Here is a 27,756-nt window from a genome sequence, read left to right as displayed (position 1 = left end):
AAGTGAGCGAGTCTGACCACTAGATCCTGTTAGTAGCCTCTTACGACAAGCTTAGTGGCCTTTTAAGGCAAGCATGGGTTGCTGAAAGTTTACTCTACCCGGGACCTTCACGGGTCGTTATACAATCTCACAAAATAGGCATTGCAATAAAAACTGTCAAGTGCAAAGCAGTACAAGCATGCTATTCTTGTTGCCTATGGGACTGCAGCACCGTTTTAATTGAGCTAACTCTGTTCTACTGTAGATGTTACGTACAAGGTGAAAATAATATGGTCAAAGGGAGGTAACTCTTGTTCTAACACAAAATATATTTTATGTTAATATATAACACATTTATCAAAAACAGGGTATAACCCCTTTTTCATCATAGATGCACAGACCCAGCTGTTTGTTAAATATCCATTCCAAGATAGTTGTACATGTTATACATACACCATCTACTATAAGTTGTTCACTGGTCACAGGGGTCCATGGGCTCATGTACTCTCAAGGTTTGTTTATGTTCCCTGAGCCCTTGAGGGTACATGAGCCCATGGACCCCAGGGACCAGTGAACAATGTATTTATCTTACCGAAGACCTGAATTTTCGTTTTGAACTGTCTGAAGCACTGGTACTGAATAGTAGCATGACAAATCGTTTCATCGCCATTGTGCAGATGACACAAAGAAAACAAATTTAGAGTTATCTCCCTTCCATTGACTTTCAATCGGAAAACATCGATAATTCCCATGCATCATGCGTGATTCCATGTAATCCGACATAAAGATGTACTACCATGAAGAACCAAATGAGTTTGGCATTCCCAGTGGTGTACATTGAAAAAAATACCTTGTCTGTAAGCGTGGTACATTGAAAAAAAATACTAGGGCTCTTAGCCAATCAGAAAGCAACATTCATGTGTGAGGTAAGACAAAAACAGTTATATTTCACATACCTTGTCCCGGACACATAGTCCCAGCTGCTGGAGGTCAGCATGTCGGTGATGGACGTCATGGAGATGCCCTGTTTCCCAGCATGGTTGTAGAGGTCAGCCACCAGACCCCCAAGGTCGTAGACGCGACGGAGACGGTTCACCGTTCCCAGACATGTGTGGTTACAGATCCACTCCAGGCAGTAAGTTGTCCTCTCAAATGAGTCAGTCTGGAGATAGAGTGAGTGAGTGAGGACTTAAATACATTAATTAAAGGAGACTACAATGATTAATATTTAACATATCTTCTGTGCAACATATATGTCTTTATTAAGCATTCTCTTCCCACAGAGGTTACTCAAGTCATATCTTCTCATGTAACCTCTGTTCTAATAGGTCTCTTTCATGGTGCCAGTCATCAAATGTGTCACATCAACATAAGTCTCCGGGAGAGAATGGGTATTTCTGGCACCACATTTGCCTACATTAGTCAACTAACTCCATGGTGACCACCATATTGGATCTAAGTCGGTGTAATGTGCTCTGATTGCGATTTTATGCCACAAGGGCATATTGCGAGAACTGGGAAATAAGACCGTTTAGAACAGAGGTTATGTGAGAGGATAAAACTTGAGTAACCACCGTGGAAGAGAATGTTATTAAGTGGATCAGCATGAAAGACTTCACACAGTGAAACAATAAAACAATAAACATTAAGGACTTAAATACATACACACATGGTGCAGACAGGATCATCTTTAAGACTAGTAAATAAAGCCAGGAAATAAGTGGTAATATGCTATGATCTTCTCAAATAAATTACCAGCTCCAAGATGTTCAAATTTACAATTTTGAAAACTATAGGCAAAACACTTCATACTAATAACAGTAATATAAATCTGAATTTAGAAAAAAAAATAACAAGCTTTTTGCCAGTTTTCAAGTATAAGCATCATAGCTAGAATTCTAGAAAAAAAACATGACTGCCACAATGTCCCTAATATTACGCCAGCCAAACAATCCAGTGATTGATAATGAACAAAATGATTCAATTCATCAGGGTGCAGTGAGTGAGTGAGTTTAGTTTTACAATGCTTTTAGCCATATTCCAGGAATATCAAGGTGGAGAACACCTGAAATGGGCTTCACACATTGTACCCATGTGGGAAATCAAACCTCGGTCTTTGGCATGATGAACTTTTAACCAATATGCTACCCCACCGTCCCAGGGTACGAGGTTTCCTCGACAAGTCAGAAAAGGCATGATACAGTGGAACGTACGATACGCATGTGTGAACATGCCCCAAACACACACTGACATCCTATTGTCTGTATCCTCATTAGGGCAGATCGTCTGACCATCTACGTGCTACTAAATCTGTTATTCTTGACAAGTACTTACAAGACAGTACACAGGGGGGTAGTCTGGTTTTTCACCACCTGGGTTGACGAAGTTCTCAAGCTGAATCCACAAGCCTCGGTAGTTTTCATCCGACAACTCAAAATTCTCCACCGGTATCTGATGGGTCTCGTCACCTGAAAACCATCACTGGAAATATCAATGATTTATTTAAAAAACTCTATTTAGTGAGTGAGTTGGGTTTTATGTTGCTTTTAGCAATATTCCTGCAATATCATGGCGCAGCGATCAAATGCCCTAAACCACTCGCCTACCCGGTTACCCCTCTGCATAACTCATAGATGGCAACAGGTTACAGCGATTTCAGAGGAACATCAACTTGTGGTCTGGCAGTTCTTATTGGCTGCATTGTTCGAAGTGATCCAATTGCATGCTAGCTTAGAAAGCAGTTGGGAAAGTGGAAGCATGGCTTTGTTTACCTATTTTATAACCAATTTTAAGGGATGTGAAATTCTGAAATTTGATAGCCCATGAGTGAGAGATGCGGGTACTTCATCGCCCATAAATATTTCCTCCTCAGATTTAGACAAATCTCAAGAAGGAATGATTTGCTTTTAAACTCGCAAATTTCTGCAGATACACGGAAAATTGCCATCCCTGCTAAATTAACGCAAGCTGATATTGACACTAGACAAAAGCAGGTTACCGATGGTCACGAGAATTTATCAATGTCATGGGCTAGTCTACTGACATCATCTCATCAAATAATGAAGTACTGCTGTAAAATATAGAAACATGCACAAAATCTTGAAGTAACTTGATATCAAACCTTGGCAAGCAAGACAAATTATTGCAAAGGACTTACGTGTAATAATGTAATTAAACTTTCGAGTGTTGAACATATTCAAACGTGAATCCTGTGTGGACAAGTAAGGGTCAGACACAAGTTTTGAGACTCGCGAAGGGTACACTAGGTCTTCAGCAACGCATGCTTGCCACAAAAGGTGACTATGCTTGTTGTAAGAGACGACTAACGAGACTGGGTGGTCACTGACATGGTTGACACATCATCAGTTCTCACTTGCACAGATGAATGCTCATGGTGTTGATCAGTGGATTGTCTGGTCTGTTTACAGACCACAGACATATAGTTGAAATATTGATGAGTGTGGCATAAACTTACATTCACTCACTCACTCACAAGTTCTGAGTGAGTGAGTTTAGTTTTTCCCTGCACTCAGCAATATTCCAGCTATATGGAGGCGGTCTGTAAATAATCGACTCTGGCCCAGACAATCCAGTGATCAACAACAGGAGCATCGATCTGCGCAAATGGGAACCGATGACATGTGTCAAGCAAGTGAGTGAGTCTGACCACCCAATCCCGTTAGTCACCTTTTATGGCAAGCATGGGTTGCTGAAGGCCAATTCTACCCCGGGACCTTCACGGGTCCACTAACAAGTTCTGAAATCTCCTGACATATACTTGTCTGATGAAGACATGAATGTCAGCGGTATTATAACAAAGTTACGTGAGCGAGCAGGTCACTGAGTAAGTCAGTGATTTGGCAAAATTCCAGAACATAACAACTGGGTGTGTGGGGTAGCTGGAGAGGTAACCACTTGGCTACAACCAGAGCCTTCTACTCTGTTGCACCTCTGCATTTGTTTATTTATTGATTTATATAGATACATCATGTGCTCCATAACCACAAGAGATGCAACACTAATGTGCAATTTCTGTTTTGAGTTTAACTGACAACTGTCACAGAATTGTGGCCTAATGATTACTGCAGGCCAGTTTTGGAATATATAACATCAGATATTACTATTCAGAGATAATCCAAGCACCAGATGTTCAAAGGCAGAAACAAAATCTGGACAATCAGTGGTTGATGGGATCCATGTCAGTTACTTGCATGGTGAAGAGTTTTTAAGTTTTTGGAAGTTAAAACTCAGAGATATTCTAGCTATATGGCAACTGATTCTCACCCCATTTGGTTTGTGAAACACAGAGCAGATGTAGGCAAGTGCACGAGTAGCGCTTGATGATGAAATCAATCAAGGCAACATGGGGCGCCTTCTCTCACAAAGGCAAGCGTCGGGGGGGGAGGGGGGGTACTAATACATGCTACTACAGGTCAATTGTCAGGTCGGTGCCAAATGTATCCTTGTTTGCCAGTAAGTCGCCATTTTACATGGTCCGAGGACAGGGTCCGAGGTTATAAACAAAATTTCGTGCTCAACTCAAGTTTATGCTCAAATTCGTGCACATGTTCAAAATCGTGCTCTGCCGAGTTTCGTACTCAAGCAAAGGTTATAAAACATTTTGAGCACGTACTCAGCTGAGTACAACTCAAGCTCGGCTTGAGTATGCTCAATGTACTCTTTGTTTATGATACAAGCGGCAATTTGGAATTCTTCCGTCAGGAAAGGTAAGAAAAACGACCCGGATGTTGTCGTCTGCTCTGTCTACAATGGCAACCGAGGGTGTGCCCGAGTTGAAAAAACGTGGAAAAGGATGGTCGGAGGCTGAGGAGGTTTGCCTCATACAAGAGGTACTCCAGAGAGAGAGAACTCTCTTTGGAGACATCCATCGACAGCGTAGCGATGGGTGGCAAGAAGTCACGAACACCTTAAACGCGTAAGTTGTTCATCATCTTTCCATATTCAGGCTCTGCACATTAACTATTCCTCCCAGAAATATCACCACATCACTGATTCACTAGCTACCTTGTTTTCACAACAACCAGTCTCTTGAAGCAAATAACAAAGAATCTGTTTGGGAAAATTCAAAACATATTTTGCAAACAAGGAATAATTTCTGCACGTCGTTCATAATTAATGGCTGCGGGTTGGAGGTGGGTGGTTATGCTGAAAGTTATAAATAAGCATTTACCATTTGAATGACTTCCCAACCTCCAACCCCCGACACAAATCTTCTGCATGTCATGAACAAAACAGTCAACCTCCCACACACACACTCCGTGCAATGTTCATCACACACCACCTCAGCCCTAAAATTATGAACGGTCCCTTATTTTTTAAGCTCTTGGTATTATTTAACTGCATCAGCTGTTCAAAGCAGTGCCTGTATAGCTGGATGTACTGTAAATAGGTAATTAACCCTCCTCCCCAAGAAAGTGCATAATTACACCGTATCTGTACATGGGGTTTCCCCAAGTCTAAACTTACATAAATCATTTCATTGGTGCGTTTAGCTTCAATGCCATTTTGATTGGCCAGTGTACTGGGTCAGGGGTCGTGGACATGTCACAAATAGAAACAATTACGCAGAAATCAGTTACAAGTTTTCGGTGTGCGGGGCTCTGGTCTTGAATGACAAAAAAAACATCTCGAATGAAAAAAAACATACCACACCACCACCACTTTAACAAATATAAGTACATATCTTGATAAAGAACTAATTGAAATAAAATAAGTATTAACAAAAATGACTAAATATATAAAGAGGACAAGAGGTTTTGAAATGATCGTTTGTTAATTTGTGACATATTTTACAAAGGTTTTCTTATATTATGAGCCTTTATTTGTATAATTTCAGTAGACACATCAATGCCAAAAGAAAGACAGTGGAGGTCAAGAAGAAGTACTTCAATTTGAAGCAAAGAGGTACTGTTTCATATCTGATTGAAATTGCTGTAGGTGTGGTTTTCATCCATGACTGTTCATTGGGCAGTTGTTAATTAACTACTGAAGGTAACTGTTACTATCCTCATAACACATGAACACATGCCAACTTCAATGGCCATTATTTATTATTCAGATATATTCCAAATACTAATATGTGTAACAATAACTGAATTTAAACTGCAATTTGTTTATTACAGCTAAGGCAAGGATAGATGGCCTCAAAAGGTCAATGTCCGTAACTGGTGGAGGGCCTCCACCACCACAACTAACAAGTGCAGATGAGGCCCTCTCCCAGTCACTGGAAGGGAGGCCAGGCATTCATGGCCTGGATCATGGCATTGACACTGATGGTATGTTGTTAGGTAGTAGGTTTTTTCTTCAGATTTTTAAAGATTGATATGAATTTTGTGCAAATATTCTGATAATACTGACGCATATGGTGGCACTTAAAACTTTATTATGAAATAAGATAAAAGTTGCAGACACTATCTTCATGGACATATCAAGTACTTACTATCAGACACAGCCTGCAGTGTATGTGATCATAGTAAAGAAAACAATGTTTGTGCATTACATCAGTGTCAAAGTATTTAGGAAACGATTAATGTGTGTCAAAGAATAAACTTGAAGAAAATTATTCATTCATAGCATTCAAATGTGCTGACTTGAGGCAATGTAAAATATGTTAAAAATAATTTTTGCTTTTCTTTTCTCAGATACCCATGCCACTGGTGAGGAAACTGGCAGTACAAGGTAAACCAAACATTTTTTGTCTCTGTGTACTATTTACATGTAAAAGTATATACATCTCATGCACAACATCAAACATCTGTAGTAGTTGGGGAACTGTCTCCCTTAACTCAGAATTTTCATTACCATGATACATTAAGTCTTCATTGTGTTCAACTGATAACATTATCAATTACCTGTGTTGTTAAATTATTAATTCCTTTAATTTGAAAAAAACACATATATCAGTGTTTGGATAAAATACAAATTTCTTTTAAATTATTGAATTAAAAAAATATGATTCCATCTTTTACAGGCCTAGTAGGTGAAGAAACACAAGATGAAAGGGCAGTGCCACAGCAGGAAAGCAATTCAGATGGTACATTTGAAATAGTTTACTTATGTATGTAAAACAACAAACAAAGAAGTAATCTGCATATTTCATTATTGTCACAGTTGTAATGTGGTTACCATAATACTAGTACAATACTACCAAAATGTAAAATATTTGCACAGAATATCATCCAAAGTTGTCACCCAAACAGGAGATAAGTTGGACCATTGTTAGAAGAACAACTGTACACTACCATGTCAAATACATGTGTCCTTATGCTTACAGAGATAAAGAAAAGCCGGAAGCAAAGGCGCAAACAAGCCGAGGCTACGTATGAAAATACAATTGAGGACACAAAGAGGATCAAACTTGAACAAGAAATGCTCGAACTTGAAATTCAAATGTTAGAAAAAAATAAAAAGAAATTAGATTCAGAAATTCAGTTGCTCCATGTCAAATCAGTTTATTATCAACTAAAGATCAATGCAGAATTTGGAGTTTCGTTGGAACATTGTGATACTGAAGAATAAATAACATCCAAATGCACTCAAGTTTTATTAAGTAGATGGTTCTGAAATAGGGAAGTAAGAACTACTTTGTATAAAAGATGTAAGTTGTAGTATGTCGTTAGCAGAAAAATGACTTGAAACCGTATTTGCACCTGTCTCCAGGTTAAGATGGCATTGCTTCAGAATTCACAAGGTCTGTTTCTTCTCATTATCATATCTGTGTATTCCAAAGTTACATGTGAATATGATAAGACAAACACACTTTCTTCAGGTTCTTTCTCTTGCCAGATTGGCACTTATCAGTGCTGAATTTTAAGTGCACAGATATTCTTCAACTTCATTTATCAACTAATTAAGACTATGGAAGTGATCAGAGTGTACTGTTTTAGGCATGTGTTATGATATGGGTCTTGGTCCAAGTGAGGGTACCAGTGAAATCCCTTATCTAACTGGTGTGCTGGTTTGCTTGGAGGAATTAACTCAGCAAAGAGTCCGAAGTCACAAGAAGCTAATTACAATTCTATTTACAAGAGATAGAGTAACAAGGGTGGCCACAGAGAGTCGGTACAACCCTCTGGGCTGGGGCTACAGCTGACCTGTGTTGAGAGTCTAAACCCTACTGATGGACAAATGAAGGTGGAGACTATTTAACTATAATTGAAACAATACAAAGATTATGATTTGCTGACTGATACAAAAATGTGTGTAACCTACAATAGGCAATGAAATACAGAATAAACAAACTGGGGTGTGTCCTACCATAACAACTTCGATGACCAGACAGGGGGAGTACTTCATCTTTTAATCCTATTGTAAGTGGCATTAATCTTGTTGGCACATTCACTGGATGCTTGATTACTTACTCTGGGCTGGATCTTTAACGACCCTTAAATGGTGTTTGCATAATGACCTTAACTTGTGTTAGCATAATGTTATTTTATTGTAGGTGATGGCATGTTTACCTCATCAGAGCAGTTTATTAACCTGTCTAGACATAACCCTTGACTTAGTGAATGTTTTGTCTTACAGTGGTGTTCTGATTACCTCAGACTAGGATTTTAACTTCAGAACATCTGTAAAATCGTGTGGTCATAACTTACACCTTTTTCAATAGAATGCCTGTGAGATAAGTTTTACTGCTTTTGACAGGAGTCTTTTCTAAGCTATTACTGGTACATGATGAAACTAATATTCCATATTTTCCTAATATTTGAATACTGATGTATTGCTTGTACTGGTTACAAGTAAATATGGATTTTGGTATGAATTATCATTTCATGATACATGTATTTGCTCCTATAGTTGTTTTACGTTTCCACTCTTGCTTAATCTACACTACAGATTAAACAAACATTAGGTGCTTTGGAAAATATTTGTTCTGTAACTGGTATGAATGTCAATACCCATAAGACTGAAACTATGGGATTTTTTTCTCAAAATGGTGAGTCACTGCAAAGATTTCAGTAATGGTAAACACTGGCTGAACTGTGTAAGTCATAGCTTTGTATGAGTAGACTGGCAAATGAAGCACTTGGGTCCATGTATGACAATGAAAACGGATTTGACGGTATGTCTTCTTGTGATTTATCTAGTATTCTTAATTGTATTGTTCCTATGTTAACTAACAAGTCTGAGTTATGCACATGTACTTACTGGTTGTATGGGGATAGGGGATTGTGTCGGAATCCCACTTATGCCTGTATATATCACTACAATTGTTCAATATTGTTGCTGACTTTTTCATACATATCACTGAAGACTACCTTTCCAGTGTTATGACATATTGTCCATTTTGTGCATTTAATAAGATTTTGTAAAATGAATTAGGAATTTCACAGCGTTGCCACTTACACCGATGCATCAACACTTTTTCTAATAAGATACAATTGTTGATACAATGAAAACTGTATCGATATTTAGTGTTCAAAGTACTGATTTAAATATATTTATGTATCATTCACATTTTGCAGTTGTAAAATGTTTTTTAATGTTTCAACTGATCATTATGATGCACAAAGATGGATGATTACAACTGTTCAGTCTTTGATAATCAAACATGTCGATATGTTCATGGACAATTATAAAATATGAAATAGTAACATTGAAACTTTAACAAAAAATTTATAGGATAATGCAGCGAAAAATGGTATCGTGATACATATCAAACCTTCACATGGGTATTGTGATACATCTTGATTCATAAAACTTCTGTATCATGAAATCAGCAGAATTTGATATTGATGATGAATATCCTAAAATGCTTATATTTCATAGGTACAGTTCAGTGGAAAAACTTACCATCAGAAATTCTGCACAGAATGATTGTCAATCTGGAAAATACTTTGTGCATTTGAATATTTATGGGTTTCACGCTTGGTAACGTTTGAGAAAAATATGATACCATTTTCAAACATACGGCACAGTGTTGATGTCCAGAAGATGCGGCTATCGTGTACTGACCCGGGCCAGCTGGCATTACAACTGGTGATCTTAAAATTTGCATCGCAGCACATCTGTAGAAGAGAAGACAGACTTAAAAAAAAAACCACAACAGCAACAAACAACCGTTAATACAATGACAAAACAAAAACACATTCAACACCTACACAATCTCCGAACTAAACATTAACGGATTGTATTTGTTCATATCGATAGTTACCTGAACATTTAGAGAATGGTAACCTCTCCGGTTCGCGAAGTCTCCCTCGTTAGCAGTAGGCCGCTGTATTCTCACGAAGGTCCCGTCGATGCACCCGACAACATTTGGAAAACCTGCAAGTACAAAACAATGGCATGGTCTCACACAGATAGCATATTTCATTTTCACGTGATAAAATAGTTTTGACAAACAAAGCCCCTGCAAAGGTAAAACTTATCACTAACATAAATTACACGTACGTTAATGTTTCGATGTGTGACACGTCCTCGACCCCTGAACCAATACACTGGCCAATAGAAATGGCACTGACGCGTACTGCACCAATGAAATCATCTATGTATTTTCATATTGGGGAAAACCCAATGTACGTACCTGCAATGTTGCGGAATGCCTCCTTTGCACGAACAGCGTCCCTTCCAACTGGAAACTTGATGAAATTTCTGGAAAGCTGTGCTATTTTTAATGATCCTGCCCGTATGCATCTGCCGGCAGTTGATCTGGAAATGTTGAAGCTATCCCCAACCAACAGATGCATAGCTCCAGTCGCCAAAAAGCGGAAACAGATGAGTAGCTGCAAAAGTGGTGGCAGTGAACAGTTCCGTGCTGTGTGCCTGGGTAAATTCAGTAGACCGAGCAAATAAACGATCGTTCTCGGCCTAAAACGATATCTCTCGAAGACCTTGTCCTCTCCCATATCTTCGAGCGCATTCGAACGATCTCGAAATACTCTCGGTACGCGCGATCTCCACCGAGCCTGCCGAATCTGACACAGGTGAGCTGCCATTGTTGACATCGAACTCAGCTTTGAGCACGGTCCTTAGCGTACTTGAGATCATAAGGGTTTCATGCTCAAGTTGAGCACGAACACGTACTCAGATTTTTTTATAACCTCCATTTACTGAGTCTGAGTTCTGAGTTGAGCACGAAACCGGATTTGAGCACGAGATCGTACTCAGGAAAGTTTTATAACCTCGGGGCCAGGAGCTTCACTGTTTTCGGAATTTCAATACGTACTGTTTGTCATACAGGTGTATCGATATCCTGTTGGTATTCGCCCTGAAACAAAAAAATTCATTTCATACAAGGATTCCAATGAATACACCATGATGTGAATCACTAATATTAATGAATGTGAGCATTTTTTAATTACCCCCAAATTGCAGTTGCTTAACTTGTAACATTTCAGAGATGAATTTCTGTAAAGTAAACCAGGGATAGCAACAGGAAAATCTATTTTCACAAAAAAAAAATTAATACCACGTCATCAAATGGGGGCTTCAAAGACACAATTCATAACCAATTTCGAAATATCATCTGTAGGAATTTGTGGACAATTGCTATCCCTGGTCCACAATTATGCTTGTTGCCTAATGTTCTGTAACAGGCTTTGGCAAGCTAACACAAGTCAAGCTATTTTTCGGCTTGTATATTTTCCCTTGCACATCTCACTTTTGTGAAAAGTAGATGAGTCAAGTGGAAAAACTTTTAAAGAAAAGTGTCGACATTTGATTCAAGTGAACACAAAATTTGAATTAAATTCATGAAGAGTGAGTGAGTGTATTTTGTGCCGCTTTTAGCACTTTTCACCCCAAGTGTCGGTAGTCACCTTCACACACTGTACCTATATGGGGAATCGAACCCAGGGTTCAGCATGATGAGCAGATGCTATAATCATTAGACTACCTATCTGCCCCTAATTTGTGAAGAGCTATGGTTAGATTAACTTAATTCACTGAATGACAAGTGACAGTCTTAATAAATACCCCACAGAAAGGTGGAAATAAATTTATTACCTCCCTTGGCTGACTTTTTATCCAAGCAGGTGTCTACGCTGGGAATTTGAGCAAACCAGTCACAACTCACTTTCCATTATTAAATTATTTAACAGAATAAACTTGGCAACACATATCATCCAGAGGTCCTCTGTAGGGGCTAGAAGGAGTTCTTGCATACATTTTGTGTGAAGTTTCGGAGATATCAGTTTGTCGGTAAGATTTTCCTAAAATCTGAGTTGCACTGCGAACAAACTGTAGCAGCTGCAACCACCATCTTTGTTGACAGTGGCAAGCTCAGTTGTAATGGTAGCTTAGGTGATTGGCTACTGTGAGAATGCGGAGCCAGCAAAGGGAGGTAAAAGTTATTTGGTCGACTCATAGATGCATCAAGCCGATTCAAGGGTATAGTGGAGATTCATCAGAACATATACCATGGAGATATCGACGACTGAACACTTGGTGCTTTACCATTCAACATAATACACAGTAACATATGCTCGAAAGAGAAAAAATGGGAGACAACTCCAGATACACTCATCAAAAGTGGCTTGCATACAAACGCAAAGTTAATTCAAAGCAAACACCTAAAATTTAAGAACAAAGCCTCCATTAAAATCATATTGACAACATATTTGTTAAAATGTTTGTACCAGGTTCAATAAACCGATGTAACTTCTTTGTGATCCCCTTCTGGAGATTGTACTCAACGACAGCAATCTCACAGGGGAGATAATCCCCATCTTCTGTCCGACAAAGCACCTGGAAGTTGATGAAGTAGAACTGCTCCTCCATGACATCTGCCAACAAACAAGGTGAAGGACAAACGGGTTTCATCATCTCATTCTTAGAGTAACATGTCTACGGCATCATTCCACTAGCCCACGTCCCTCTAGCCTCCTGTTGTTACAAGCCACTAATTAGTACCTCTTGCATTTGTTTTTGGAGTGATGCTACCACCTGTGTTTGGTTTCCTGCCGAACAAGACTGCTGAAACCTACGCAAGATTCTACAACATGCTGTGGCACAAGGCTTCAGCTTTAGGCTACCATCTGAGTCCATTGTGTGTGATGCAATAATGATCACGGAGCTGCGATTCTCTATTATCTCCCAAAGTATCGGTAGTCACCGATTGACTACCATCACCTAACCTAATGAGCTTACAAGTTAATCAACAATAGCAGTTAATCCACCTACAGGGGAGTCAGTAGAGCTAACAGAAGAGTCAGACGAGGGGCTACAGGTAGTAGAGGGCTAGAGACTTGTAACAACAGGGGGCTACAGAGGTGGACTCATGTCCACACCTGACCCATGAACATTAGAATTGGTATCCCATGCTTGTCGTAAGCGACTTCAAACTGTATCAGGTGATCAGACTCGCTGATTTGTTTGATACGTATCATTGGTATCCCAACTGTGTAGATTGATGTTTGTGATGTCAATCACTGGATTGTCTGGTCCAGATATAACTATTTACAGATTGTGGCCATAAAGCTGGAAAATTGATGAGTGCAGCATTCATTCTTTTCTTCTTTGTCTGTTTATTATGCTTGCTCACTCAAATAAAATGGATACCTCATTCAGACATACTACAACAGGAAAACCCGGAAATATACTTTTATCCATTTAATGCCATCCGACAGGCAAGGCAACAACTAGCACCATATTGGAAAGCAATGACCGAAGATTGAATCATCGATTTTCCACTTTCCAAAAACAGTCCAAGTAGCTGAGACTGATCACCATATCCAATTCAGTTGCCTGAGTGGAATGGCTGGCTGGACACAATAGAGGCTTGAAGTACCAACTGTCCACGCTCAATACAGATGCTCAATCCACTACACCACAAGGCTCACCAAGTCCCAGATCCCAATCATTCCAACCTATTTAATTGCACCTTACATGAAGAGATGGCAATCCTAGCACACCAGTTTACCTTTCGTCTTCCAAGAGGCAACCACCTCTTCTCTTCCTTTCTTTATTCTCTTGCTTTCCTCCACCTTAGGGTCCTTCCGATGCTGAAACAGTTTCAGAAATTACGGGTGAGCCTGGGATTATAGAGACTTGTTGCTATCCTATTTAAATGTAGAGAGTGATTGAGTTTGGTAAGCAATATTCCTGCAATACCATAGTGGGGGACACCAGAAATGGGCTTCACACATTGTGCCTCGGTCGTTTGTAAAACCACTAGACACTCCAAAAAGCTCCAAATGAAAGCATGATGGCAAGAGCTAAATGGGGTTTCCAGAACCCTGAAATATTTCTGATAGATCATTTGACACCAGGAATGATATTTCAATTACCTCAAGGACTCCCAAGCTCTATTTTAGTACGCTGATGAAATCAGACACCGCAAAAGATTTACTTTGAGTCTGAATCAAAACCATTTAGAATGTGTTTGTTTGTTGTTAAGACTGTTCTCAGTGAGATTCCAGTTGTAAATGTTCAGTCTGTTAGCGACTGCCATCATATAGCTAGAATATTGATGAGTGTGGTCTCTAACAACACAAATAAACAGCTCCCACACAGTATAATATCTTTCTACAGACCCATGAAAATCTGGGGTAGAATAGATCTTCAGCAACCCATGCTTGCCACAAAATGTGACTAACAGGATAGGGTGGTCAGACTCACTCACTTGACACATGACATATGACACATGTCATCGATTCCCAACTGAGCAGGTCGATGATCATTATGTTGATCACTGCATTGTCTGGTCCAGACTCAATTACTTTCAGACCGCCACCATATACTAAAGATAGAATATTGCTGAGTGCGGCATAAAAGTACATTCAGTCATTCTACAACTCTGCAGCATGAGGTAAAACTGTCGCTGTAACTGTACTTACTGCAATGATGTTGCCTACATTGTCCATTCTGTACTGATCCCCAACGGACCCCCGCATCCTGGCCTTGTACTCCTTAGCCATCTGTTCATATCTCTCCTTCTCCTCCTTGGGGAGCACCTGCAACATTGAGGGGGTGGGTTAGGTGATTCAGGGACATACTGTATAACACATGGGGCAGTTGGGAGAAGGACTGGAAGTGAGGTGAAACGGGGTATAATGTCATACTGCATAACACATGCGGCAGTTGGGAGAAGGACTGGAGGTGAGGTGAAACAGGGTGTAATGTCGTACTGTATAACACATGGAGCAGTTGGGAGAAGGAGTGGAGGTGAGGTGAAACAGGGTTTAATGTCGTACTGTATAACACATGGGGCAGTTGGGAGAAGGAGTGGAGGTGAGGTGAAACAGGGTTTAATGTTGCACTGGATAACACATGGGGCAGTTGGGAGAAGGACTGGAGGTGAGGTGAAACAGAGTTTCATGTCATACTGCATAGCACATGGAGCAGTTGGGAGAAGGACAGGAGGTGAGGTGAAACAGAGTTTCATGTCATACTGCATAGCACATGGAGCAGTTGGGAGAAGGACTGGAGGTGAGGTGAAACAGGGTTTAATGTCATACTGCATAACACATGGAGCAGTTGGGAGAAGGACAGGAGGTGAGGTGAAACGGGGTTTAATGTCATACTGTATAACACATGGGGCAATTCGGAGAGGGACTAGAGGTGAGGTGAAACAGGGTTTAATGTCGTACTAACAGAGCTGCAGACAAGCTTTTGGATGTGCGGGTATGATACCGACACATTTCAAATGGGTGTCCATAGTTTTAGATACTCACCGTATTTTTCAGATCTGGGTATTCATTTCAGATAAGTGTAACGGGTGCAAATATTTTTTATACAATGATATAGAATAAGACAAAGTCCAACTGACAATGCCAAGTTCTAGCTGATACAGCTTTATCACTGTGTGCTGTAAGAAATAATATGTGCCTTAATCTACATCCACATTGGTGTTAAACAAGATACCAAGATGGCTTCAAAGATGTTTTCAAAAAGAATGCGTGTTTGAGTGTGTGGAAGCTTTCGTTCACACTTGTTCACCATTATCAATTTGTTTACAGACAGAAAAGAGCTATTTGCCTGGTTTCCATTTACAGATGGGCCCATCAGTCAAGGGTTGATAAACTATGATTGGTATTCTATGTCTGCAAGATATTTTCAATCGGTTAATTGAACTGGCATTATTCAATCTCAAATATTTAGAGGTAGAAAAACTAAGTTTGAATAGCTTGAAATGATATGATATGCAACATGATTTTGACTTACTGGGTAAATACCCTCTGTTATTCTGAAATAATGTAAATATTTATATTTGTGTTTTGTTATACGCTGGCATTTATTTTTCCTACGTACTTCAACTTTTCTGGAGCATATTTTGCGCAAATATACAGCTTATATGGATCTCTGGTTTTAAGATTATTTCCATCAAATGATGCATGCCAGTGTATGTTTGTCTGCTTGTGCCAGTTCAGACGTAAGCTTGTTTTACAGTGATGGCTCACTTGCTACAGTTAAGCATGATTATGTTACCTTCATGTGAAATACTTAAAATTCATTGGTCAATGACTCTTTAAAAAGTTTAGGTGCCACCCCACCCCGGTGGGTGACAACTGGAAAAAATATTACCCACGGTCATGGTAACTGACAAACTCTCTGCTCTATTGATCACAATCATTTAATTTCATCATCTGACGCATAAAGAGCAAGGGGTTAGAAAACTGGTCAGTTACTGCTTGACAAGTATTAGATGAGCTACGACCTGACAAATGACCCAAATTTCCATATATAGGAATGCCCTCCAGAACACTCCATTTGAAACAAGGGGGAAACAGGTTGTTGTACAAATATTAAAAAGTTCAAATTCCTCGTACGAAGCTGGTGGTGATGGTGTTTTGCTGAAATAACAGTAGCAGTATTGATTTCACACCACGGTCAGCATGTATTGCACATGCTTCATTGCCAATCTGCCTACAACAACCAAGTGTATTCGTCCAGATTACTTGCCTTGCCTGCTTGAAACGCGTTCACTGCGCTGGCTCATCTAATACTTGTCAAGCAGTAGCTGTTCTTGAGTTCATTATGTGCAGATGTATATTGCCAACTTTCACTGTTTTATTTAAACTATTTTACACATTAAGTCATTTGCACAATCAACTTAGTCAAGCTTGTCGAGCACAATCAAGCTTGTCAGAAAATGTTTCACTGATTTTACAAACGTAGTGGAGAGGCAGATGCCATTTTGTGTACATGTCATGTGTAGAAATCTTCAAAATAAAACAAAGTGCCACTTATCATATTAGTAAGATAAACATGATGTAGGCTTGTCATCCCTCGCCTATAGCTACCAGCTCAAGTGACACTGCTACGAAGAGGCTTACATGAGACTGCATTACCCTAGAGAGAAGCATACAACATATAATACCCCACTCAGACACATTATACTGACTCCAGTCCTTGTTGTACCCTTTAATATAAAGTGCCAGGCAGGGACAGCAAATACCATATTTAACATCTTTTAGTATGACCCAACTTGGGGTCAAACCCACAACCATCTGTTCTACAGGCCGAGGCTCTAACTGTCACACCATAGAGACTGTTGACATGAACTAGAACTGATCATCCACTTGTTATATCAAGTGGGATTAATGTTGCCCTCAAAGATTTTGACACAGGTCACTATTTGTTATGAGGGAGGAGTGCGAAGAGTGGAAGAGTCAGGTGTGCAAGAAAGGATGGAGATGGCAAAGCACTGGTAGATGAATCAATAAATCAATAACTCGGCTGACACTCTTGCATCTGCTTCATGTACACTTAGCTGTTCCTCACTCCTCACTCTCAACAAATAGTGAACAGTGTCAATATTTAAATGATAGTTTGTTAAACAAGTATTTTATTTTTAGGACATTTGGACATAAATTCTGCAAAAATCTCACAGAGATGGTCTAATATTTTGATTATAATCAGCATTTCACTGAATATTATATGTTTAGTAGTTTTGAGATAGACTGCAAATAACCAGTTCACTTTTGAGCCAAATGAACTCTACACCCAAGAAAGCAGGGAGGGGGATGGGAGATGTGTCCTGCTAAATCTGCCCAACACCAGAAAATTAGCAACACTGTTAGGACAGTGGCTACAACATCCAGGCTATCTATTCTCGAAACATTTGTAGCGCTACGAACTTCTTCAGCCCATTCTTAACACATTGGCTACGATCAAAGTTAAGAATTCTTAGGGCTACGAACGCTTTGAGAATAAGGGCCCAGGAAATCAAGTGTCAGTCGGTTATTTAATGAACTGATTTACTCAAGGTTTGAGGTGAATATATACCCTTTACGTTAACTCTACAGTTTGTGATCTACGGTGACTAGGAACACACTCTTCATGAATTCTACTTCTAATAATGCTATTCACATGCGTGCGCAAGATTTAGGAGTGTTATACCTTTTTGTGTGGTGACTCATGCCTCTTATTATAATGCAGCTCAAGACTGTATTCAATTCTGGTGTGCTGTTCAAGTCCTTATATTTTTAATAAAATACTCACACATACTCATACAGAGTCGAAACAGTTGTCAGATGTTTTCCTGTCTTTCCTAACATTTACATAACACAGATTCACAGAAAACCTGGAAGAACTTCATAGTACTCCCTCATAACACTCAACTCATCTTCATCATCACTTAACTTGTCACTTCATCTGAAACCAATTTCTCAATATACATAAGACAGCAGCAGGACCATGAATCGTTCACTTTTCAGAGCAACTGACAAAATAGTATTATGAAAATTTGGACTCCTCCCACTGAAATGTCAGACAAAAATGAGTCATATCCCATCTTTAGAATGAGATGTTTCCATGATCTTGCTTCAATGATTTATTGGGTACATTGTATCATCAAGATCTTCTTCTACAAAATAACAATGCTAACAAGCTCAGGTCAACTGTCAACCGAATAATCAAATACCACACCAAGGTTCTCCCGTATATAATAATTCTTTTCACTTTTTATAAAGTTTAATGGCTGTTTATGACTGTTATTTTAAATGAACAAATGCGACTCTGAAATAAAATAAAATTAAAAAATTTAAAGTTGATTTTAGAAAATATCACAATTCACAAAAATCCCATCGCCCGACACCCGGGACAAGTTTTCATTTTGGGCAATCAAATAATGGTATCTTACTTGTCCATGCACTACTAGATAATTTCCACTTATGGTTTCACACAGCAAATAAACTTGGATTTCATTTCATATCTGCTCATAATATAGCTATTATATAGTAATTTAGAGACATCATTCTTTGAAATTTATCACTTTTCGATAAATAGTCCAGTAAACATTAACATCAAACATTGTCATAAAATCAGGGCAAGTGGAAAATTAGTCAGGACAAGTTACTTTCTTGAGGTCACTTGCCCTGTGGCAAGTCACTTTAAAAAAAAAAATGAACCCTGCACTTTATTGTGACTGCTAATGTCAACTATGCTCGTCAGTAAATGACATTAGCAACATATAGGTCCGACATAAATGTGACATTAGCTACAACAATCATATCACAATTGAAAAGAAATAACAGAAATTTATTATTAATATATGTGCATTAGATTAGATAAGTGCATTAGATTACTCTGTCTATCCTCAGGGCATTCTGACCAAACTTGCTGGGACATTTTGTAGTTGCTTTGCTTTTAACACTTAACTACAAGGTCGACATTTATTGCCTGGCTGTTTACAAAAGAGAACACACACACTGTTATGCTAAGCAGACAGTATTGGAAGCGACCTAAACCAAGGTAAGGATGACAAAGACATCCAAAACCTCGGGGTCACAAAATCGCCGCAATACGACATAACTTTTTCACAATTGTGACGTGTGGTCACTTAAAATTTAGCCACTACTCCCGTGAACGGCTAGACAAGAATGACAACGGAAAGACGCAATTTCAAATCAACCAAATATTAGAAAGAAAAAATATGTCGTTTGAATGACAATAAACGCAGAATGCAAAACTGACATGTGTTGTCTCGACAAAATTTAACGTGTCCAACTTACTTTCCAGCGTGGATGAGCTATGGGAACCACATCGGCCATTCCGTTCGTAATTCGACCCTCCCGTCGTAATTGTGGCTCCATGTCTTTCATAAAGAAATAGAAAGCGTTGTGGGCCTGCTTCTTCTTCGGCATTTTGCAGTGTATGTTTTCGTTTCGATTAAACTTTCAAAGTTGTGCGACACAACTAAATTCCAGTGAGAGAGACAGTCAGGTTTTCCTGGTTTCTCTGTTGAATGGAGTAGAGTGACCTCCCTTAGAAAACCGGGTTTCGTCTTGGTAAGGGCCCTTTTCAGCTGGGCGCCGTCTCTGTTCATTAAGCCAAAAAAGAACCGGCCCGGGAGACATTCGATCGTTGTATTGAGGAATTGAGGGTAACTGAGAGGGACATGCACGAATTGTCAGTTTTATGTTCAAATACGTGCATTAATATTGTGATGTGTGTAGAATACATGATATGGATGATTTCTTTCTGGACGTTTAAATTCCAGCATTTACAAGGTATTGAAAGACAAATGACGTGGGACAGGATTCTTTTCAGCCGCAGCTGAATGGCATGTGTGATTCTATGAGGATTATTGATTTAATACATTTCTCGAACCAGATAATAGCCCGAGATTTTAGCTAAAACTTTGGTCTGATTTAATTTTAATATTTCCGTGTTGGTTTTGTTATTTTGTGGTAGCATTCAACAGAATCGTTTGTTTCGTTTTTTGTTTTCGTTTTTTCGCTGTGAAGTGTATTGAGACATGCAACATTCGCAAGGGCGCACTAACGACATGATTCCAGTTGGCAATCTATGCAATATCTAGACATGCTACTGTCATGTTACAAAATTCACTATAAGCATTTAAGCAGATCATATTCCTTTTTCTACGTTTCAAATTGAATACAAATATGAAAATACACTAATAATCTACAAAGACTGACTTCATTACTTTTCGATCCTAACATTTCTATCTTTTTATGTGTTATCATACAAATGAAGATGTAAATGTTACCAATGAAGAATTCATTCGGGTGATGACGTCACTATATAAAAAGATTTCCACCAGACCCCGTAGTTTGTGCTAAATTGGTTGTTTGTGTGTGCGAAGCGAGCGTTGTGGAAGCCTGTAGTATATATATAAATCGGATGGTTCGCCCCCTATCTCGTTCCGAGAATAGAAAATGCGATTGAGATTCGTTGTCATCGAGATATAAAGTCAAGACTACTTACTACACATTGCTATTCAAAAGGATTTTGCATGAACATAACGATTTCTTCCTCGGAAGCGAGGTTGTGATCGAAGTGACAATATTATTGTAAGTAATATTAAATTGATCCCCGCCCCCACCTCCCAGCATCGCTTCCTAGAGTGAAACTGTTATGTAACAAGCAATGTCATGCAAAATCGCATTGGCCATCAATCAAATACATATCTTACTATCAGAAGAAAGTAATTTTGATTTTGAAACAAGCTTAATAGCATTTATCCTCAGATAGGATGCGGCCACGTATTTTTGAAGATAAGGTTTGTTTTCATAAAGTTAGAAAATCAAAACTACTTTCTTCTAGTAGTTAAACATGTATTTCAATCATGTCCAAAAGGATTTTGCACGACACAACTTGCAACATAACGATTTCTTCCACAGAATCGAGGTGGGGGTCGAAGTGAAAATACTGCGAGATAAATTTCTTCACCTGCTAAATTCATTTGGTTTGTAAACGTTCACTCACCAATATGTAGACATTTGTCAATGTACGTCTATATATTTGGTCCTATAATCCTAATTACTTTATAATCATACTTGTATGCATTTTGAAACTTAATAAAAATAAGCGATCTCCCGATACTTATATAGCGAATGTACAACAGGAATGTAATATCTACATTTTATAGTTTGCCTATGTGAATCATAATTCGCACGCACGTGCACGCTCTAATTTATATGTTGTCTGTATCATTACACTTCACGACGAAAACAATGGTTCTTTTGAAGGCTACGCCAGCTTAATAAAAACGAAATGTAAATGTTAAAATCAAAACAAATTAAAGTCATAGGAGCAGTGTCAGGCTATTACTTTTTTCGAGGAATGTATCCATCAATATCCACAAAACGAGTGATATACCTTTCATCTGCAGATTTCCCATGTGGTGTGAGTGAGTGAGTTAATATTTAACGTCACATCGGCAATATTGCAGCCATATCGTGACGAGAACATTCTTGAAAAAAGAATTTATGCATATGGTAAAAATCTGTCAACGAAGGACAGTAACACAGCTAGAGTATCACAATAAGAATTAAAACTAGCGTGAAAAGTTAAAACAAATATCATTATTCGGACAGTACAATGTAAAAACAGGCTATAGATCACCAACAACTGAAGGTAGGTCACCATACTAGAGGCCATGGGGACTTAACGTGCTTCTGCTACCTGCATGGTCCCTAGCTGGATTTACACCATCCCTTCAGATGCTGGTGATTGTATGCAAGATTAGCCACAAATTAAAATAACAGAAATACTACGGTTAAAAAGTTGGAAGACTAAATTTGACTTTAAATGTTTTGGGACTTACGCACCCTCTCAGGAGGACAATAATTTTACCGTACTTCAACCCCCCTCGAGGATACAGCCACTAACAATCTCAGTTACTAATTCATCTTCCAATCATAAAATACTTCTTTATTTACATGTCAGTCAATAAATTCAATTCTTTTAAAAATGCAATAATTAAATGAGAACTTACGTTACTAAAAAGGTCCTTCATAGTTCTTGATTTAAAATAATTGTCCCTTGTGATGGAATATTCAACACAGTCAAACAAGACATGCTTGACCGTGATTATTTCATCACAAGGGATGCAAAACGGAGGATCCTCACCTTCCAACAGATATTCATGCGTATACCTGGTGTGGCCAATACGACATCGTCGTATAATGACCTCTTCAAATCTGGACCGACAACCTAAGTAGGTGTAACCAACATACGGTTTTATCTCATGTAATTTATTAATACCTACTTGGGTGTCCCACTTCTTCTGCATCAGATCACGGATGTAAAATCTAATGGCAGCTTTATAATCAGTATAGGGAATAAGAAGTGGGGTCACAGATTTATTTAGCGCTGCCTTAGAAGCAAGGTCAGCCAAAGTGTTCCCAGTGATACCAACATGGCTGGGTAACCAACAGAGGACAATGTCGTATTGGCCAGTTGCAAGATCATTATACAATTCAATAATTTCTATTAAAAGTGGATGTTTACAAGAAAGATTTTTAATAGCCTGAAGACAAGAAAGAGAGTCTGAATAAATTATATATTGTTTCCATTTAGGGTGTCTTTGAATATATTTAAGAGCTGTTAATATGGCGTTAGCTTCAGCTGTAAAAATAGAACTATTGTCTGGTAATCGAAAAGATATTGTTCTGGATCCAATGACAGTAGCACAAGCCACTGCGCCACCGTCCTTGGACCCATCTGTAAATAAGGATTTATAATTGCTATATTTATGTTTCAATTGGTTATATTCTTGTTTATACTGTAATTGATTAGTTTCTGATTTTTTAAATGTACTTAATGTTAGGTCAACTTGTGGCCTAACCAATTGCCAAGGAGGAGAAGAAAGAATACGGGAAGGCGATATGCTTTCCAGCTCTATATCGGCTGAAGAAATAAATGGTTTAATTCTGTGCCCAAGAGGGGGGACAAGAGAAGACTTTTTGTTATACAAATCCTCATAAAGCGGATTGAACACACAGTTATAGGCAGGGTTAGATTCATTAGAATATAATTTAGTAATATATTGTAAAGACAGTTTTATACGACGTTGAGTAAGAGATGGTTCATCGGCCTCAACGTAGAGACTATCAATAGGTGACGTTCTGAAAGACCCAAGACAAAGTCTTAAGCCTTGATGGTGGACAGAGTCAAGAAGTTTAAGGTTGCTTTTGCAGGCTCCACCATATATGATGGAGCCATAATCAAGTTTCGAACGCACGAGTGATCGATATAGGTGTAAGAGGGTTGCTTGATCCCCTCCCCACTTTGAGTTGGAAACAACTTTCAACAAGTCAAGCGCCTTCAGGCATTTAGTTTTAAGGTACTTAATATGAGGCAGAAATGTTAAGTGGGAGTCAAAGATTAGGCCCAAGAACTTGGCCTCCTTTACAACTTTGATGGGAGTGCCATCTAGAGATAGTTCAGGGTCTTTATGTGGCTTATATTTTCTGCAAAAATGTATACAATTAGTTTTGGATTTAGAAAATTTAAAGCCGTTTTCAAGACACCATTTATTTATTTTGTTTAAACACAACTGCAGTTGCCGTTCAATAGTATGCATGTTTTTCCCACGACAAGAAATATTAAAATCATCCACAAATAACGATCCATCAATTGAATCGTTTAAAACTTTTGATAAACTATTTATCTTTATGCTAAAAAGTGTGACAGACAGAATACTGCCTTGTGGAACACCCTGATCCTGATTGTAATGATCAGACAGGGTAGAACCCACTCGAACTTGAAACTGTCTATCATTTAAAAAGTTGGCTATAAATTGAGGTAAACGACCTCGCAAGCCAAAGTCATGTAAATCTCTTAAAATACCATATTTCCAGGTTGTGTCATATGCTTTTTCTAGATCAAAAAAGATAGACACAGCATGTTGTTTATTAATTAGCGCATTTTTAACAAATGATTCTAAACGCACTAAGTGATCGACAGTACTTCTGTTTTTGCGGAAACCACACTGTATATCAGTTATAAGGTTATTTGTTTCCAAGTACCAAACTAGTCGATTATTTATCATGCGTTCCATGGTCTTGCAAACACAGCTTGTTAATGAAATCGGACGATAATTGGATGGATCGCTATGATCACGTCCAGGTTTAGGTATTGGTACTACTATGGCGTCACGCCATGAAGGAGGAAAGTTACCCGATGTCCAAATACCATCAAAAATATTTAGGAGAGTTTCTAGGCATGATTCTGGTAAGTGCTTCATGAGTTGATAATGTATGTTATCAGCTCCTGTAGCAGTGTCATGAGCTTGATCAAGAGCAGTTTGGAGCTCATGAATAGAAAAAGTTTCATTATAATCTTCCCGATTATCTGAGTTGAAATTAATAGTTTTCTTTTCTTGTTGTTTTTGATAATGCTGGAATCTAGGTAAATAATTAGAAGAGGAAGAGTGTTTAGCGAGGGTTTCGCCCAGTTTATTTGCGATATCTGATTTAACCGTAAGTAACTGATCTCCATGTTTAAGATGATGGACAGTAGATTTAGTACCTTTACCTTTAAGTTTTTGGACCATGTTCCATACCTTGGACATGGGTGTCCGAGAATTTATTTTGGATACATAATTTTGCCAAGATTGGCGTTTGTTCTGTTTAAAAGTACGTCGTGCTTTAGCATTTAAAATTTAAAATTTATCTAAATTATGCACCATAGGATGGCGACGGAAATAATGTTCTGCTTTTTTCCTTGCCTTCCTAGCTTGTTTGCACTCATCGTTGAACCATGGTTTTCTTATGTGTGGAACTGCAGAGGACTTTGGTATACACTCATCAGCTATGGAATTCAGTTCATCAGAAAAAGATTTGATAGTATCAGAAACGTCAATAAAACGTTCGGGTATAAGTTTTTCAGCACACAGTGTTTCATATAAAGCCCAGTTAGCCTTTTTAAAATTCCGCCTTGATGATGGAGGAACATCAGATGGAGTTACAGCTTTTAATATAGTAGGAAAATGGTCACTTCCACACGGGTCATCGTGGACTGACCATTCGAATTCATTTAATAGTTCGGAATTTGTCAATGACAAGTCGAGAGCAGAATACGTCCCTGTGCCAGGGTGTAAATATGTGTTGGAACCATCATTATAAATACATAAGTCATTGTCAGAACAAAAGTCCTCCAACAATTTACCTTTAGTGTTTATATTTACACTACCCCAGAGTGGGTTGTGCCCATTTAAGTCTCCCATTATAATAGAGGGCTTCGGGACTTGGTCATATAGAGCTTGAAGATCAGTTTTGGCAAATGTCGAAGATGGCGAAATATAGAGGGAGCATAGCGTAAATGCTACATGTAAAGTAATTCTCACTGCAACAGCCTGCATATTAGTATTAAGTGAAACGGGGCTTTGAATAACGTTTTGTCTGACTAGAATGGATGCTCCACCAGTGGCTCTATCACCCGGAGGTGAAAAACAATGATATGTATTAAAGTGACGAAGGTCAAATGTATCTGTTTGTTTTAAATATGTCTCTTGGAGACATATCGCTGAAGGTGTATAATCTTGGACTAATAGCTGTAATTCATGTAAATTAGTCCTCAATCCTCTGCAGTTCCACTGTACAATATTATTGGAATAAACTATCTTTTGGGGGGATTTATTGGGGATCTACCCCGCACTCTTTTAGAGGGCGACAAGCTATGTGCCCTAGAATGGACGTTTTCAGAAACGTCCATGTCTTCAAGAGACCCATATTTATTGAACAATTGAATTTTGTTCTGTGACCCTTTAGGAGTTCTACCACTTTGATGTTTTGAAGTATCAGGCTTTGGCTTTGGTTTACTTTTCACCGTTTGCTGACTATCAGATGTCGATTGAGACTTTGAGTGTGACTGAGATGATGATTTGTGATCAGAAGACCTTGAGGTACTAGGAAGTGATTCCTCAGTCTGTGATGATATAGCAGGGTACAAAGGCTGTGGAGAATCACAATTTACCCAAGTCAAGGTAGCTTGGCAGCCTGTGGTTGATGTTGTTTTAGAGTTAGAAACCGATGATGTTTTTGCTACTGTTGCATAACTTTCTGTAAGATCAGATGTCTTTACCAGTTTTTTGGCCTCCGAAAAAGAGATATTTTGAGTGAATTTTATTTTATTGATCTCCATTTGTTCTTTCCAAATAGGACACTGTTTAGAAAAGGACGAATGGTCGCCTGAGCAATTGGTGCATTTTTTATAATCGCTGTCACAATCTTCTGTTTTGTGTGTCTTCTCACCACAGTGAGCACACACAACAGACAATGTGCAGGTAGATACACCGTGTCCATATTTCTGGCATTTAAAACACCTGAGCGGGTTGGGGATGTAGGTATCAACTTGTATGTTGCAGTAGCCTGCCTTCACTGATTTAAGAGCTTTTGGACATGAGAAAGTAAACAGATACGTATTTGTTTTGACGGTTTCGTTGTTTCTGCGAGTTGAAAAGCGCTTGACATATAGTACACCTTGATCCTTCATTTCAGACCCTATATCAAGTTCCGACATGTCATCAAACAATCGATCTCTATCTCTCACGATACCTTTACATGTATTCAAGGTTTTGTGTGCAGAAACCGTGATGGGAATGCCCACGAAAGATTTAATATTCATCAGATTTGTAGCTTGCTGCTTTTTCCCGCACTAGACTAGCAGGGCACCCGAACGTAAGCGTCTGATGTTCTTCACATCCCCAGCAATGCCTTGAATACCTTTGGATACAGCAAAGGGGTTCAAAACTTCAAAGGTGTCTTATCAGGAGTCTCAATCACAATGAAACGTGGCCAATACTCAATCGATGTAGACGGTCTATGGTCAGTATCAACAGGGTCAATATCAAGTGGACGTTTTGTTTTTTTGGTTGGAGTTTCATAAGCCATGGTTAGTGTAATACGGTTCATCATCCGATCTCCCCACCCACCACGGAGTATCACAAGGACAATGCTAAAGTAAGCGGGCCTCCAGCTTACATCACCAAGGATACCCGGATGATATACTCCAGCAGAAGAATTAGAAATAATTAGTCTACCAGACTGGCCCATGAGCCACCGCCTTCTGGGCATAAGACTCTAGGCAAAAGTTCAGAACTTCAAAAATGCATTTTAAAAT

General features: G+C 38.8%; 3 protein-coding genes across 3 annotated transcripts in view; 1 reads left to right on the top strand and 2 right to left on the bottom strand.

Annotated features, from left to right (window-relative positions):
- Positions 1-20,151, bottom strand: part of LOC137290467 (protein maelstrom homolog) — a 30,401-nt gene extending 10,250 nt beyond the window's left edge. Inside the window, exons 1-7 of the mRNA XM_067821419.1 lie at positions 19,899-20,151; positions 14,781-14,897; positions 13,865-13,946; positions 12,582-12,728; positions 11,171-11,212; positions 2,314-2,447; positions 936-1,141 (exon numbers count right to left, since the gene is read on the bottom strand). Coding sequence (XP_067677520.1) covers positions 936-1,141; positions 2,314-2,447; positions 11,171-11,212; positions 12,582-12,728; positions 13,865-13,946; positions 14,781-14,897; positions 19,899-20,030 — 860 coding nt within the window. The 5' untranslated portion in view covers positions 20,031-20,151. The remainder of the gene's footprint in view (positions 1-935; positions 1,142-2,313; positions 2,448-11,170; positions 11,213-12,581; positions 12,729-13,864; positions 13,947-14,780; positions 14,898-19,898) is intronic.
- On the top strand, positions 4,749-8,447 carry LOC137258191 (uncharacterized). Its single transcript, XM_067795774.1, has 5 exons — positions 4,749-4,915; positions 5,837-5,904; positions 6,123-6,275; positions 7,274-7,391; positions 8,444-8,447. Exons 1-5 carry the CDS (start codon positions 4,749-4,751, stop codon positions 8,445-8,447), a joined length of 510 nt encoding a protein of 169 aa, XP_067651875.1.
- Positions 9,798-11,003, bottom strand: LOC137258181 (putative nuclease HARBI1). Its single transcript, XM_067795762.1, is given in 3 exon segments — positions 9,798-10,010; positions 10,157-10,269; positions 10,529-11,003. Coding segments are annotated over 3 exon segments (801 nt in total).
- Positions 20,152-27,756: the final 7,605 nt, after the last annotated feature.

This window comes from Haliotis asinina, chromosome 1 (assembly GCF_037392515.1).
Source record: "Haliotis asinina isolate JCU_RB_2024 chromosome 1, JCU_Hal_asi_v2, whole genome shotgun sequence".
Classification (NCBI taxonomy): Eukaryota; Metazoa; Mollusca; class Gastropoda; order Lepetellida; family Haliotidae; genus Haliotis; species Haliotis asinina.
This window is presented reverse-complemented; position numbering and strand designations above follow the sequence as displayed.

Coding starts and splice junctions, on each gene's coding strand:
- LOC137258191 (XM_067795774.1), top strand. CDS start 4,749: ATGGCAACCGAGGGTGTGCCCGAGTTGAAAAAACGTGGAAAAGGATGG. Junction 5,905..6,122: donor CTTCAATTTGAAGCAAAGAG/GTACTGTTTCAT, acceptor TGTTTATTACAG/CTAAGGCAAGGATAGATGGC. Junction 6,276..7,273: donor TCATGGCATTGACACTGATG/GTATGTTGTTAG, acceptor TTATGCTTACAG/AGATAAAGAAAAGCCGGAAG.